General features: G+C 44.7%; 1 protein-coding gene across 3 annotated transcripts in view; it reads left to right on the top strand.

Annotated features, from left to right (window-relative positions):
* The window catches only part of LOC118388620 (SLIT-ROBO Rho GTPase-activating protein 3), a 124,302-nt gene that overhangs the window by 66,875 nt on the left and 43,381 nt on the right, over positions 1–14,046 (top strand). For all 3 annotated transcript variants that reach the window (XM_035777863.1, XM_035777862.1, XM_052526949.1), the window contains exons 4-5: positions 2,894–2,956; positions 13,256–13,441. In XM_035777863.1, coding sequence (XP_035633756.1) covers positions 2,894–2,956; positions 13,256–13,441 — 249 coding nt within the window. The remainder of the gene's footprint in view (positions 1–2,893; positions 2,957–13,255; positions 13,442–14,046) is intronic.

The following is a 14,046-nucleotide window of genomic DNA, read 5'->3' as shown; positions in this document are numbered from 1 at the left end:
TTTGTGCCACCCTCAGTCTGTGGTGGTATGTAAACAGCTACGAAAAATACAGAAAAAAATACAACTCTCTAGGTAGATTTTGTGGTCTACAGCTTATCATGAGATACTCTACATCTGGCGAACGATAGCTTGAGACTTCCTTAGATATCGTGCACCAGCTGTTATTTGCAAAAATACATAGTCTGCCGCCCCTTGTCTTACCAGATGCCTCTGTTCTATCTTGCCGGTACAGCGGATAACCAGCCAGTTGTATGTTGATAGTGTCGTCGTTCAGCCACGACTCCGTGAAGCATAATATATTACAGTTTTGAAAGTCCCGTTGGTAGTTTAGTCTTCCGCGTAGGTCATCGATTTTATTCTCCAAAGATTGCACGTTTGCTAGCAGAATGGAAGGAGGTTGGGGTTTATTTAATCGCCTATGAATTCTCCGAAGGCAGCCCGCCCTCTGGGCCCTTTTTCTCTGCCTCCTCTTCATGGAAATCATGGGGCCTGTTCCCGAGAAATCAGTATATCATTCGTGTCGGGCTCATCAGACTCGTTAAAGGGAAAAAAGGATTCTGCCAGTCCGTGGTGAGTAAGAGACGGTAGTGGCAACATTATGTACAAAATAAGTTTTAAAAATTGTCACAAACAATGCAAATAAACGAGAAAAAAGAACACAATCGGTTGGGGACACGTAGAAGGCCAGCCTTCTTCTCCTCTGCCATTTTACAAAGACATCCATTAACTGCATGAGTGTGTTTCACCACATCATATACGCCAGTAATGTGGTAACACTATAAATGATGATGTTGATGGTTCAGCCGTTTTTAGAGGGTGTTGTCCCAATGCATTCAGTGCAGATCACAGGTGGCAGGTCAGAAAGAGAGGGATGTGACATTTACCCACCAAGCACCACAACTAAACATCAGCTTTAACAGTCAGCAGCACATCATCTGTAGCTAAACATAGCCCACGTGTAATAATCACAGGAAACGGCAGCGTGAGGTGGAATATGAAACCACACACACTCCAGCCCTCTTCAGACATAGAGGGAGAGAGGCCAGATGGGAAGTTCATTCACTAGTCTAGGGGTTGATTGTGTTCCATTGGCTGGTCTGGCTGGCAGTCTTCTCTCTTTTAGAGTAATGTATGTCTCTGTCCATCCATCACATGTACAGTGCCTTTTTCCACATTTTGTTACGTTACAGCCTTATTCTGAAATGTATTAAATATATTTGTCTACACACAATACCCCATAATGACAAATCAAAAACAGGTTTTTAGAGATTTGTGCTAATTTATTAAAAACTAAAAACTGAGATTTTACATTAAACATAAGTATTCAGACACTTTACTCAGTACTATGTTGAAGCACCTTTGGCAGCCATTACAGCCTCGAGTCTTCTTGAGTATAGTGCTACAAGCTTGGCACACCTGCATTTGAGGAGTTTCTCCCATTCTTCTCTGTAGATCCTCTCAAGCTTTGTCAGGTTGGATGGGGAGCGTTGCTGCATAGCTATTTTCAGCTCTCTCCAGAGATGTTTGATCGGGTTCAAGTCCGGGATCTGGCTGCGCCACTCAAGGACATTGAGTGACTTGTCCCGAAGCCACTCCTGCATTGTCTTGGCTGTGTGCTTAGGGTTCTTGTCCTGTTGGAAGGTGAACCTTCGCCCTAGTCGGAGGTCCTGAGCGCTCTGGAGACGTTTTTCTTATCAAGGATCTCTACTGTACTTTGCTCCATTCATCTTTGCCTCGATCCTGACTAGTCTTCCTGTCCCTGCCGCTGAAAAACATCCCCAGAGCATTCTGCCACCAGCATGCTTCACCGTAGGGAAGGTACCAGAGTTCAATCTTGGTTTCGTCAGACCAGAGAACCCTGTTTATCATGGTCTGAGAGTCTTTAGGTGCCTTCTGGCAAACACCAAGTGGGCTGTCATGTACTTTTTACTGAGGAGTGGTTTTCGTCTGGCCACTCTACCTTAAAGACCCTGATTGGTGGAATTCTGCAGAGATGGTTGTCCTTTTGGTAGGTTTTCCCATCTTCACAGAGAAACTCTAGAGCTCTATCAGAGTGACCATCTGGTTCTTGGTTACCTCCTTGACTAAGGCCCTTCTCAGCCAATTGCTCAGTTTAGCCGGGACGGCCAGCTCTAGGAAGAGTCTTGGTGGTTCCAAACTAATCCATTTAAGAATGACGGAGACCACTGTGTTCTTGGGGACCTTCAATGCTGCAGAAATATTTTGGGTACCCTTTCCCAGATCTGTGCCTGTCTCAGAGCTCTACGGGCAATTCCTTCGACCTCATGGCTTGGATTTTGCTTTGGCATGCCATGTCAACTGTAGGACCTTATATAGACAGGTGTGGGCCTTTCCAAATCATGTCCAATCAATTGAATTTACCACAGGTGGAATCCAATCAATTTGTAGAACCATCTCAAGGATAATCAATGGAAACAGGATGCACCTGAGCTCAATTTCGAGTCTCATAGCAAAGGGTCTGAATACTTATGTAAATAAGGTATTTATTTATATATATATATATATATATATATATATATATATATATATATATACATTTGCTAAAATTTCTAAAAACCTGTTTTCGCTTCGTCATTATGGGGTATTGTGTGAAGATGAGCTGAGTTTTATTTTAATTGATTTAATCCATTTAGATTAAATGTAACAACATTTGGAAAAAATCAAGGGGTCTGAATACTTTCAGAAGGCTCTGTTAAGATTTAAACCAATCCAGACAGGGTCTCATCACCACCAACACACTGAAAAACATTGCCTGTCAGTTTGTTGTTACAGGATATTCATCACTATTTTGACTATTTGTTGATGCACTTTATCCACCTGGATTGATTAATGTGAATTGGCCCTAACTGCTTTCCAACCCATTGATTTTCAGAGCAAGGACATTGGGATTCAGATGCACGAGGAGCTGGTAAAAGTGACCAACGAACTCTACACTGTGAGTACAACAAAACCCATCTTCTTTTCCCTTGTCAGAATCGATTACTTCTCTCCTCTTGTTGCATCCCTACATCCAGACACAGCCAGTATCAAGGCCTCTACTGAGGGCAATGTGATGAGACTAGCGCTCCTCTTTCTCTCGCTCTCTCGCTCTCTTTCTCTCTTCTTTTTATCTCCCCCTCTCTCTCTTTCTCTCTCCAAACTGCAGTGTGATTCTCAGATGTAGAGGATGATATGGAGGAGGAGGTGGGTGATTGTTATGATGATGGAATGAAACGTTGCATTTCTCTCCAAGTGGGCCAGTTGCAGGCTGCAGCTCAAATCACTTCCACATTGCAATATTGTTCTGGTGCCAGTGGCTGGGCCCACAGTAACAGGAAGGCAAATCACCCCTCGCTCAACCATCGGGTCTACTGTATCTATGTGTCCGTCAGGGCTTCTCTCTATGCCTTTATTAACTCTTCTGTAAACTTTCCTTTGTGACCAGTGAGAAATCAAGGGCACACTGTGCTTCTGCCCCCCTGTCGCGTTGTGAAGCTCATACTGAAGGAGACACTGTGCCTATGTCTGGAGAAGCTCCAGGCAACTTCAGCTGTCCTCTTGCTCCCCCAAGAAGAGCAGACTTCGATGACTTATTCATCTGATGTCATGAGTGACAGGCTATCAAAGGATAGGGCTGGCACAGATGCCATCTCTCCCTGATTGGACCATCTGTCCACCATGACACAGTAAAAAGGGGCTATAGAGAGTTAGAATAGAGGTTATAACTCCTTTTAAAGGTGAAGAGAAAGATCATCAACCACGATCAGGGCCAAAGGACCAAAGACAGACCTCTTTATACCATTTACCAAGTGAAGCCTTAACCAAAATATAGGACTGCATAATAATGATAAATGCTGTTTTTTTTATACCAACTCACTTAAGTATCTGTCTAAATGTGGTATGTTACATTTGACAAACTCATGTATTCTCTCCACCGCAGACTATATTTTATTGACTGAATCAAATCTCCACGTTCAATCACTGCCTCTAGTCTATGCTAACTGACCCACTCTCACCCTGCACATTTCCTATCCCCCCTGTACACATTAAAGGCAAGGATATTAGAGCTCACGGCTCCATCAGCAGCAGCTCTATCTTCCCTCGAGTCTGCCAGGCTTTCCCCACCAGGTTTATGAATGAGACAGAGATTGTTTTTCCTCTTAAGCGCCTGGTCTCCTAAACCCTACCCTGTGCGGGGTACGGCCCGGGGGGCTCGCTCCAGCAGCAGTGTGCATTTCAAGGTCACAGCCAGAGGAGTCCAAATGCATCAGAATGCAGACAAGAAAACAGATAATTACTCTGCTCCTCTCCCTGCTCTTCAACAGCTAGGGCCAGGTTAAACATGTGGGCTGCTATCAGATTGAATGGCCATGATCATGTTTTATGATTGTTCCTCTCTTCTTCAAGCCCCATTTGACTCCTGTGGTGCCCCATTTCATTTTTGCCCCATCTCAAAAATCAAACTAATCAGAATCAGAAACCCACAGATGTGACATTTTCTCGAAATACTGATGATAATGATGATTGTGGTTTTGGCTGTCGTTATATTTATTCATTGTATAAAATGGCAGTTAAAAAACATGGGAACAGTCGAAGCTTTTAGCTCATTGGTAATCAGATGACAGAGCTTATGGACTGCAAACAACAATGCATTTTGCCAGAGGTAGAATTGCAGAAATCCCTTGTGAATCCCTTTAAAATCAAATCATATCAAATGTTATTGGTCACATACACATGGTTAGCAGATGTTATTGGTCACATACACATGGTTAGCAGATGTTATTGCGAGTGGAGCAAAATGCTTATGCGTCTAGATCCGACATTGCAGCAGTATCTAACAGGTAATATCTAACAATTCCACAACAAAACCTAATGCTCATAATCTTGTAAAGGAATGGGATAAGAATATATACGTATAAAATATATGGATGAGCAGTGACAGAGCGGCTAAGATGCAATAGATAGTAAAGAATAGATAGTGAAGGATACTGAAGTGTCTATACATATGAAATTAGTAATGCGAGATATGTCAATTCTTAAAGTGCCATTATTAAAGTGACTAGTGTTCCATTTATTAAAGTGGCCAATGATAAAGTCTGTAGGTAGGAAGCCACTTCTCTGTACTAGTGATGGCTGTTTAACAATCTGATGGCCTTGAGATACAAGCTGTTTTTCAATCTCCCTGTCCCAGCTTTGATGCACCTGTACTGACCTCGCCTTCTGGATGGAAGCAGGGTGAACAGGCAGTGGCTCAGGTGGTTGTTGTCCTTGATGATCTTCTTTGCCTTCCTGTAACATTGGGTGTTGTAGGTGTCCTGGAGGGCAGGTTGTTTGCCCCCAGTGATGCGTTGTGCAGACTGCACCGCCCACAACCGCAGGGCTCTCCAGAGGGTTTCTGTACCAGATGGTGATACAGCCTGACAGGATGCTCTCAATTGTGCACCTGTAAAAGTTAGTCAGGGTTTTCGGTGAAAAGCTACATTTGTTCAGCCTCCTGTTGCGCCTTCATCACCACACTGTCTGTGTGCTTGGACCATTTCAGTGTGTCAGTGATGTGTACGCCGAGGAACTTAAAACTTTACACCTTCTCCACTGCTGTCCCGTCAATGTGGGTAGGGGGGTGCTCCCTTTGCTGTTTCCTGAAGTCCACGATCATCTCTTTTGTTTTGCTGACATTGAGTGAGAGGTTATTTTCCTGACACCACACTCCGAGGGCCCTCACCTCCTCCCTGTAGGCCGTCTCGTCGTTGTTGGTAATCAAGCCTACCACTGTACTGTTGTCTGCAAACTTGATGATTGAGTTGGAGGCGTGCATGGCCACGCAGTCGTGGGTGAACACGGTGTACAGGAAGGGGCTGAGAATGCACCATTGTGGGGCCCCAGTGTTGAGGATCAGCGGAGTGGCAATGTTTTTTCCTACCCTCACCACCTGGGGGCGGCCCGTCAAAAAGTCCAGGACCCAGTTGCACAGGGCGGGGTCGAGCCCAAGGGTCTCAAGCTTAATGATGAGTTTGGAGGGTACTAATGGTGTTGAATACTATGCTGTAGTCAATGAACAGCATTCTTACATAGGTATTCCTCTTGTCCAGATGGGATAGGGAAGTGAACAGTGTGATGGCGATTGCGTCGTCTGTGGACCTATTTGGGCGGTAAGCAAATTGGAGTGGGTCAGGTAGGGTGTCAGGTAGGGTGTCAGGTAGGGTGTCAGGTAGGGTGGAAGTGATATGATCCTTGACTAGTCTCTCAAAGCACTTCACGATGAAAGAAGTGAGTGCTACGGGGCGATAGTCATACCTTAGCTTTCTTGGGAAAAGGAACAATGGTGGCCATCTTGAAGCATGTGGAGACAGCAGACTGGGATAGGGATTGATTGAATATGTCACATTCACTAACACAGGGTCGAGAGATTTAAGAGGGTTTGGCTGAAGCCATTGTTCAAACATTATTTAAGCTACTGAGACAGATATTGATTTGAGGGCATGATGCTTGATGCCTGTGGCTTGAATTATATGTAGTGAATCTGAAATGAGAAATGAGAGCAAATTTCTACATTGGATCACAGAGTCAATTATTCACCTGGCAGCTCTGATCCATTTAAACAATATATATATATATATATATATATTTGTAAAGTTTTTTTCAATTAACCATACAGTACAGGAGCAAGAAGTCCTGCTGCAGTTTTCTTGGTTCATTTGTTATTAAACTCTGCCACACTAGAGGCTGATTGTTTAATGAATGCAGCAGCACGCCGCCCTGGTAGTAAGTTTGTTACAATACATTATGGAAAGGATGGAGATGTTCTGCTCTCTGTTTCCACCCTGGGTCTGAGATGGGCAGTACAGTCTGATACAGACCGTCCCAGTGCAGTAACTTACAATAGGTCTGGTTTTTCCATCTCTCTCCAGTTTCATTCCAGGGTGCTCCTCTGACTGTCATGGTAATTGTGTTAGCCATAATGGCCATGTTTATTGTAACAGGTCTCTTGAGATAACACGTTCATGTTTTTCCAATTGACAAACTATAGGAAATCATTGGTTTCAATACACAGGCTTATAGAACACATAATCAAATATCAGGGTGGCATATAATTAAATGTAACCTTCATTTAACTAGGACAGTCAGTTAAGAACAAATTCTTATTTACAATGACGGCCCACCCCGGCCAAACCCGAACGACGCTGCGCCAATTGTGCGCCGCCTTATGGGACTCCCAATCACGGCCGGATGTGATGCAGCCTGGATTCGAACCAGGGACTGCAGTGATGCCTCTTGCACTGAGATCAATGCTGCAACCACGGTTCACTTTAAGTGGAAGTCACGTCTGTCTGTATTTCCACAATTAAATATGTTAATTGTAGCTTTCATCAGTGCAGAAACAGAACAGCCTCAGGCTATTGTTTGAGTGAAGACAGTAACCACATACACACACCTCCCAGAAGGTAGACCCTGCCTCACCTCAATGTTCCTGCAAATTACATTCTGTCTGTAGCTGTTGGTCTTTTAGTTGTGCTGCTCGAAGTTGCCTGGAAACCCTGTTTTCTTTTCACGCTGTTGGAGAAATGGGTTGCCAGCCTTGGGAGATGCGCACTGCTAGCCCTAGTTTCCCCAAACATTGAAGTGACTTCTTTCTACTGTGTACTCTGTCATATACCAGAATAGACAAGAGTTTGTTTTTGCTTTGCGTTTTTTCTTTGAAGTGTTTGCCTTTCAGATCTTTGTGAGTTTTTTTTTTACTCTCCTAAGACTTGTAGCGCCTTGTGCAGTGGAGCTCTGTTGATGAAAGCATTGACTGGCTGGATGATAAAAATAAGCTGTTCTTCTGACTAAGAAACCTTACTATCATACAGTAGCAGTCAACTGGAAATAGTAGAGATTCTGTGTGTGTGTGAGTTGACATAAACCCAACCCATTAACCCTGTGATGTTCTTATAACCTTCTTTTTCCAGATTAAAGGGAGTCATACCATCTGGTCAGATGGTACTATACAAAGTGAGCATTAACTACAGTAAGAGAACAAGCTAGCTTTAATGTTAGGCTCTCTGTCTGTCTAACATCGAGTTATAGTACTGGATCTCGCTGCCGAGTTACACGCACAGGAAGCGTTTTAAGACGCTGCACACATCTGTGCTGTACTTTACAAGGCTGCTGAATGAGCTGCTAAGACCTCCTGAGGCCAGACCACATAACAGTGGGCCTAACCCTCAGACAGAGAGAGCGACAGACAGCAGAGTGGGTCTAACCCTCACAGACAGACAGACAGACAGACAGACAGACAGACAGACAGACAGACAGACAGACAGACAGACAGACAGACAGACAGACAGACAGACAGACAGACAGACAGACAGACAGACAGACAGACAGCAGAGTGGGTCTAACCCACAGACAGACAGCACAGAACAGTGAGAGAGCTGCTTTGCATGCTTGACACCTTATAGATGATGCTGCAGCAGATAGTAGCCATCTTACAGGCTCCTGACCAAGTCTGCTATGTTGTGATTTTTTTTATGCTATAATTTCCTTTGACTGGAAACAGCTTCTGGACATCAGAACAGCCATTACGAACGTTGATTTGGATGAAAATATCTACTTCAACGAGTCAGCAGCTCTAGACGTTCTACTTACTCCGGACCAGGCCCTAATCCCCGGGACTCGAAAAAGAAGGCGGTGGAGAAAGAGAAGCAGGCGAGTCATCATCCTGACGAGATTATGTCGACGAGCAAATAGGCGACCATTGCACTCAGTTCTATTGGCGAACATGCAGTCACTGGAGAACAAACTGGATGAGCTCTGTTCGAGACTATCCTATTAACGGGACCTGGAAAACTGTAATATTCAATGTTTCTCAGAGTCGTGGCGGAACGAGAACATAGATAATATACATCTCGCTGGTTTTTCTATGTATTATCAAGACTGGATGGCAGACTCGGGTAAGATAAAGGGGGGAGGGGTGTATCTCTTTGTTAACAAAAGCTGGTGCGCGATCTCTAATGTTAAGGAAGTCTCAAGTTAACATACTATTTACCAAGAGTTTTCATCTATATTTTTTGTAGCTGTCTATTTACCATCATAACTCGATGAAGGCATCTAGACCGCACTCAATTAGTTGTATAGGGCCATAAACAAACAAGAAAATGCACAGCCAGAGGCATGGTTTCTCGCAGCCGGTGTCTTTATTGCAGGGAACCTGAAATGTGTTTTACCCAATTTTTACCAGCATGTCACCTGTGCAACTAGAGGCGACAAAACTTTAAATCACATGTACAAGGCCCCCTCTCTCCCTCCCTTTGACAAATCAGACCATAACTCTATCCTTCTGCTTTCTGCTTACAAGCAAAAACTCAAACAGGAAGTACCAGTACTGCGCTCAATATGGAAGAGGTTCGATATAGCGGATACTAAACTACAGGACTGTTTAGCTAGCACAGACTGGAATATGTCCCGGGATTCATATGATAACATTGAGGAGTGTACCACATCAGTCACCAGCTTCATTAATAATTGCATCGATGATGTTGTCCCCACAGTGACCGTACGTAAATACCCAAGCCATAAACTACAGGCAACGTCTGCAGGCTAGAGCTTCTGATTTCAAGGAGTGGGACAATAATCCGAAAGCTTTATAATAAATAAATCCCTCTATGAACTCCAACTAGCAATCAAACAGACAAAGCATCAATAAAGGACAAAGATCGAATCCTACTATGTCGGTTCATAAAAGTGGCATAGTTTAAAGTGGCTAGTGATACATGTATTACATAAAGATGGCAAGATGCAGTAGATGATATAGAGTATAGTATATACATATGAGTAATGTACGGTATGTAAACATTATATTAAGTGGCATTGTTTAAAGTGGCTAGTGATATGATGAATTTTTTTCCATCAATTTCGATCCATTTCCATTATTAAAGTAGCTGGAGTTGAGTCAGTATGTTGGCAGCAGCCACTCAATGTTAGTGGTGGCTGTTTAACAGTCTGATGGCCTTGAGATAGATTGCTGTTTTTCAGTCTCTCGGTCCCTGCTTTGATGCACCTGTACTGACCTCGCCTTCTGGATGATAGCGGGGTGAACAGGCAGTGGCTCGGGTGGTTGTTGTCCTTGATGATCTTTATGGCCTTCCTGTGACATCGGGTGGTGTAGGTGTCCTGGAGGGCAGGTAGTTTGCCCCCGGTGATGCGTTGTGCAGACCTCACTACCCTCTGGAGAGCCTTACGGTTGCGGGCGGAGCAGTTGCCGTACCAGGCAGTGATACAGCTGCTGCGCCTTCTTCACAACACTGTCTGTGTGGGTGGACAAATTCAGTTTGTCCGTGATGTGTACGCCGAGGAACTTAAAACTTACTACCCTCTCCACTACTGTCCCGTCGATGTGGATAGGGGGCTGCTCCCTCTGCTGTTTCCTGAAGTCCACAATCATCTCCTTTGTTTTGTTGACGTTGACTGTGAGGTTATTTTCCTGACACCACACTCCGAGGGCCCTCACCTCCTCCCTGTAGGCCGTCTCGTCGTTGTTGGTAATCAAGCCTACCACTGTAGTGTCGTCCGCAAACTTGATGATTGAGTTGGAGGCGTGCATGGCCACGCAGCCGTGGGTGAACAGGGAGTACAGGAGAGGGCTCAGAACGCACCCTTGTGGGGCCCCAGTGTTGAGGATCAGCAGGGTGGAGATGTTGTTACCTACCCTCACCACCTGGGGGCGGCCCGTCAGGAAGTCCGGTACCCAGTTGCACAGAGCTGTCGTCGATGAACAGCATTCTCACATAAGTATTCCTCTTGTCCAGATGGGTTAGGGCAGTGTGCAGTGTGGTTGCGATTGCGTCATCTGTGGACCTATTGGGGCGGTAAGCAAATTGGAGTGGGTCTAGGGTTTCAGGTCGGGTGGAGGTGATATGGTCCTTGACTAGTCTCTCAAAGCACTTCATGATGACGGAAGTGAGTGCTACGGGGCGGAAGTCGTTTAGCTCAGTTACCTTAGCTTTCTTGGGAATAGGAACAATGGTGGCCCTCTTGAAGTATGTGGGAACAGCAGACTGGGATAAGGATTGATTGAATATGTCCGTAAACACACCAGCCAGCTGGTCTGCGCATGCGCTGAGGACGCGGCTGGGGATGCCATGTGGGCCTGCAGCCTTGCGAGGGTTGACACGTTTAAATGTTTTCCTCACGTCGGCTGCAGTGAAGGATAGTCCGCAGGTTTTGGTAGCGGGCCGTGTCAGTGGCACTGTATTGTCCTCAAAGCGAGCAAAAAAGTGAATTAGTCTGCCTGGGAGCAAGACATCCTAGTCTGTGACGGGACTGGTTTTCTTTTTGTAATCCGTGATTGACTGTAGACCCTACCACATACCTCTTGTGTCTGAGCCATTGAATTGCAACTCTACTTTGTCTCTATACTGACGCTTAGCTTGTTTGATTGCCTTGCGGGGGGAATAGCTACACTGTTTGTATTCGGTCATGTTTCCTGTCACGTTGCCCTGGTTAAAAGCAGTGGTTTGCGCTTTCAGTTTCGCGCAAATGCTGCCGTCAATCCACGGTTTCTGGTTTGGGAATGTTTTAATCATTGCTGTGGGTATAACATCGCCGATGCACTTTCTAATGAACTCGCTCACCGAATCAGCGTATTCGTCAATGTTGTTGTTTGACGCAATGCGGAACATATCCCAATCCACGTGATCGAAGCAGTCTTGAAGCGTGGATTCAGATTGGTCGGACCAGCGTTGAACAGACCTGAGCGCGGAAGCTTCTTGTTTTAGTTTCTGTCTGTAGGCTGGAAGCAACAAAATGGAGTCATGGTCAGCTTTTCCGAAAGGAGGGCGGGGGAGGGCCTTATAAGCATCGCGGAAGTTAGAGTAACAATGATCCAGGGTTTTACCAGCCCTGGTTGCGCAATCGATATGCTGATAGAATTTAGGGAGTCTTGTTTTCAGATTAGCCTTGTTAAAATTCCCAGCTACAATGAATGCAGCCTCAGGATATGTGGTTTCCAGTTTACATAGAGTCAAATATGGTGGTGATGTCGCCAGGCCGGCCAAAACTCCACCTATGCTAAACTAGCTGAAATTTCAGGCAGTCTTTTCAAACAGCTCTTACACTCAAATTGTATTATCATCATTTTCACAATTTCACAGTATTATTCCTTCCTGTATTATTCTGAAACATGTAAAAACATGTTTTTAAGTGCACTGCCCTTTTAACAAACAGACATAAGATGCGTCTAAGTATTCAATTAGACAAGTTGTATTGCCAGTGTTTTTGGTGGAAGGGCTATACTGTACATCCCATCCATTACAGTTATTTATTTTGATTTTTGACAGAGGGAATATTGAGTGTCTGACCGCAGAGAGATCACAGTAGGGAGGGGAAAGGCAGAGAGCACAATGGTGTCATTATGCCACACAAATGGCATAGAATGAACAACCATTAGGTGATGAACAGTTTATCCTGATTTACAAACCCAGATCCAGGAGGAGAAGGGGGGTGGAGAGGGGGTGTGGATGTGTCAAGTCTGGCCCAGATGAGATGAGCTATATTACCACACACAGCCCTTGGCCCCCTGATTCAATCAGCCCACCATTGAAAAGATCGTGTGTGTGTGTGTGTGTGTGTGTGTGTGTGTGTGTGTGTGTGTGTGTGTGTGTGTGTGTGTGTGTGTGTGTGTGTGTGTGTGTGTGTGTGTGTGTGTGTGTGTGTGTGTGTGTGTGTGTGTGTGTGTGTGTGTGTGTGTGTGCTCACTGAGCTTAGGCCAACAAAGGAGCAAATAACAGTTTCCATATGTGTAAAAGTTGAAGAGCGTATATCATGCAGTTTCTCAAGTCGTTGGATCTCTGGATGCAGACTGGTCTGTGGATGTGAGATAAAGGAGCTGTGATGTCCTGTGCTTTGCCTGGCCCTGTTATGCATATTCATGGCCAGCTGTGGTCCTGATAAGAATACTGATGTGATCCTGTTCCCTGTCCTTGTCGCTGGGTGAGCACCTGCCACCATGGATGAAACACAAGCCCCTCATGCAGTATTTTATGAAACAGACCCATTCTCACTGCAAGTCATTATTTCAAAGGGAAAGGGTTCAAAAGACGTAATATGGTTTTTGTTAGTTAGGGCACAGATTGTAATGAAACTTTTCAAACTAGCTGTCACCTCAGATCACCCATTTGCCTGCTCTGTCTGCTGTTGTGAAGTCTTATATGAAGCCTATGTCCAGTTATTGTTGCAACTTCCTCATCCTTCCTCTGTGCTGCTCCTGCTCTTCCAGGTGATGAAGACCTACCACATGTACCACACGGAGAGTATCAGCGCTGAGAGCAAGCTGAAGGATGCTGAGAAGCAGGAGGAGAAGCAGTTCAGTAAGTCTGGAGACCTCAATGTCAACCTGCTGCGCCACGAGGACCGGCCCCAGAGACGCAGCTCCGTCAGGAAGATCGAGAAGATGAAGGAGAAGGTGAGGCTGACACCAAGGCTTGTAGGGCTGTCCCCGACCAAAAAAAAAAGAAAAGTTGTCTGTTCTTTCAACAAATCGATTGGTCGAAATTTTCAAACATTTTTTTCTTTCTATTTATAGACACGCCCTATGTTTGTATAAAATCAACTATATGTAGGCTACTGAGCTTGTCTGATGCTTTAAGCACTGCGATTAAAAATGAAGACACACAAAGGGAGCCAGAGATCAATATACTGTAGCCTAACCAGAAGAGAGAAAAAAACTGCTCTCGACCCTCCTTCTCCTGCTGCCCGCTGCCGCTGGCATTTTCATATTCTGCAAAGCTCCTGAAGTTGCCGGTAATAGGTGAAACCAGCGGTCGGAAACCTTTTCCATTTGGAGTGCCAAGTTATCATAACATTTCTACTGATCTGCGTGCCAGTTATGATTTTCATATGCGCATTTTCGTGGAACAGTTTCATTTAATTTTTAATAAGGTCTTCATATCTCAAATCTAATCGTTTTGGTCACATACACATATTTAGCAGATGCTAATTCGGGTGTAGCGAAATACTTGTGTTCCTAGCTCCAACAGTGCAGTACAAAGTATCTTAACAATTCACAAC

The sequence above is a fragment of the Oncorhynchus keta genome, chromosome 10, assembly GCF_023373465.1.
Source record: "Oncorhynchus keta strain PuntledgeMale-10-30-2019 chromosome 10, Oket_V2, whole genome shotgun sequence".
In the NCBI taxonomy this organism is placed as follows: domain Eukaryota; kingdom Metazoa; phylum Chordata; class Actinopteri; order Salmoniformes; family Salmonidae; genus Oncorhynchus; species Oncorhynchus keta.
The sequence above is the reverse complement of the archived record's forward strand: the minus strand, read 5'-3'. Positions and strand labels throughout refer to the sequence as shown.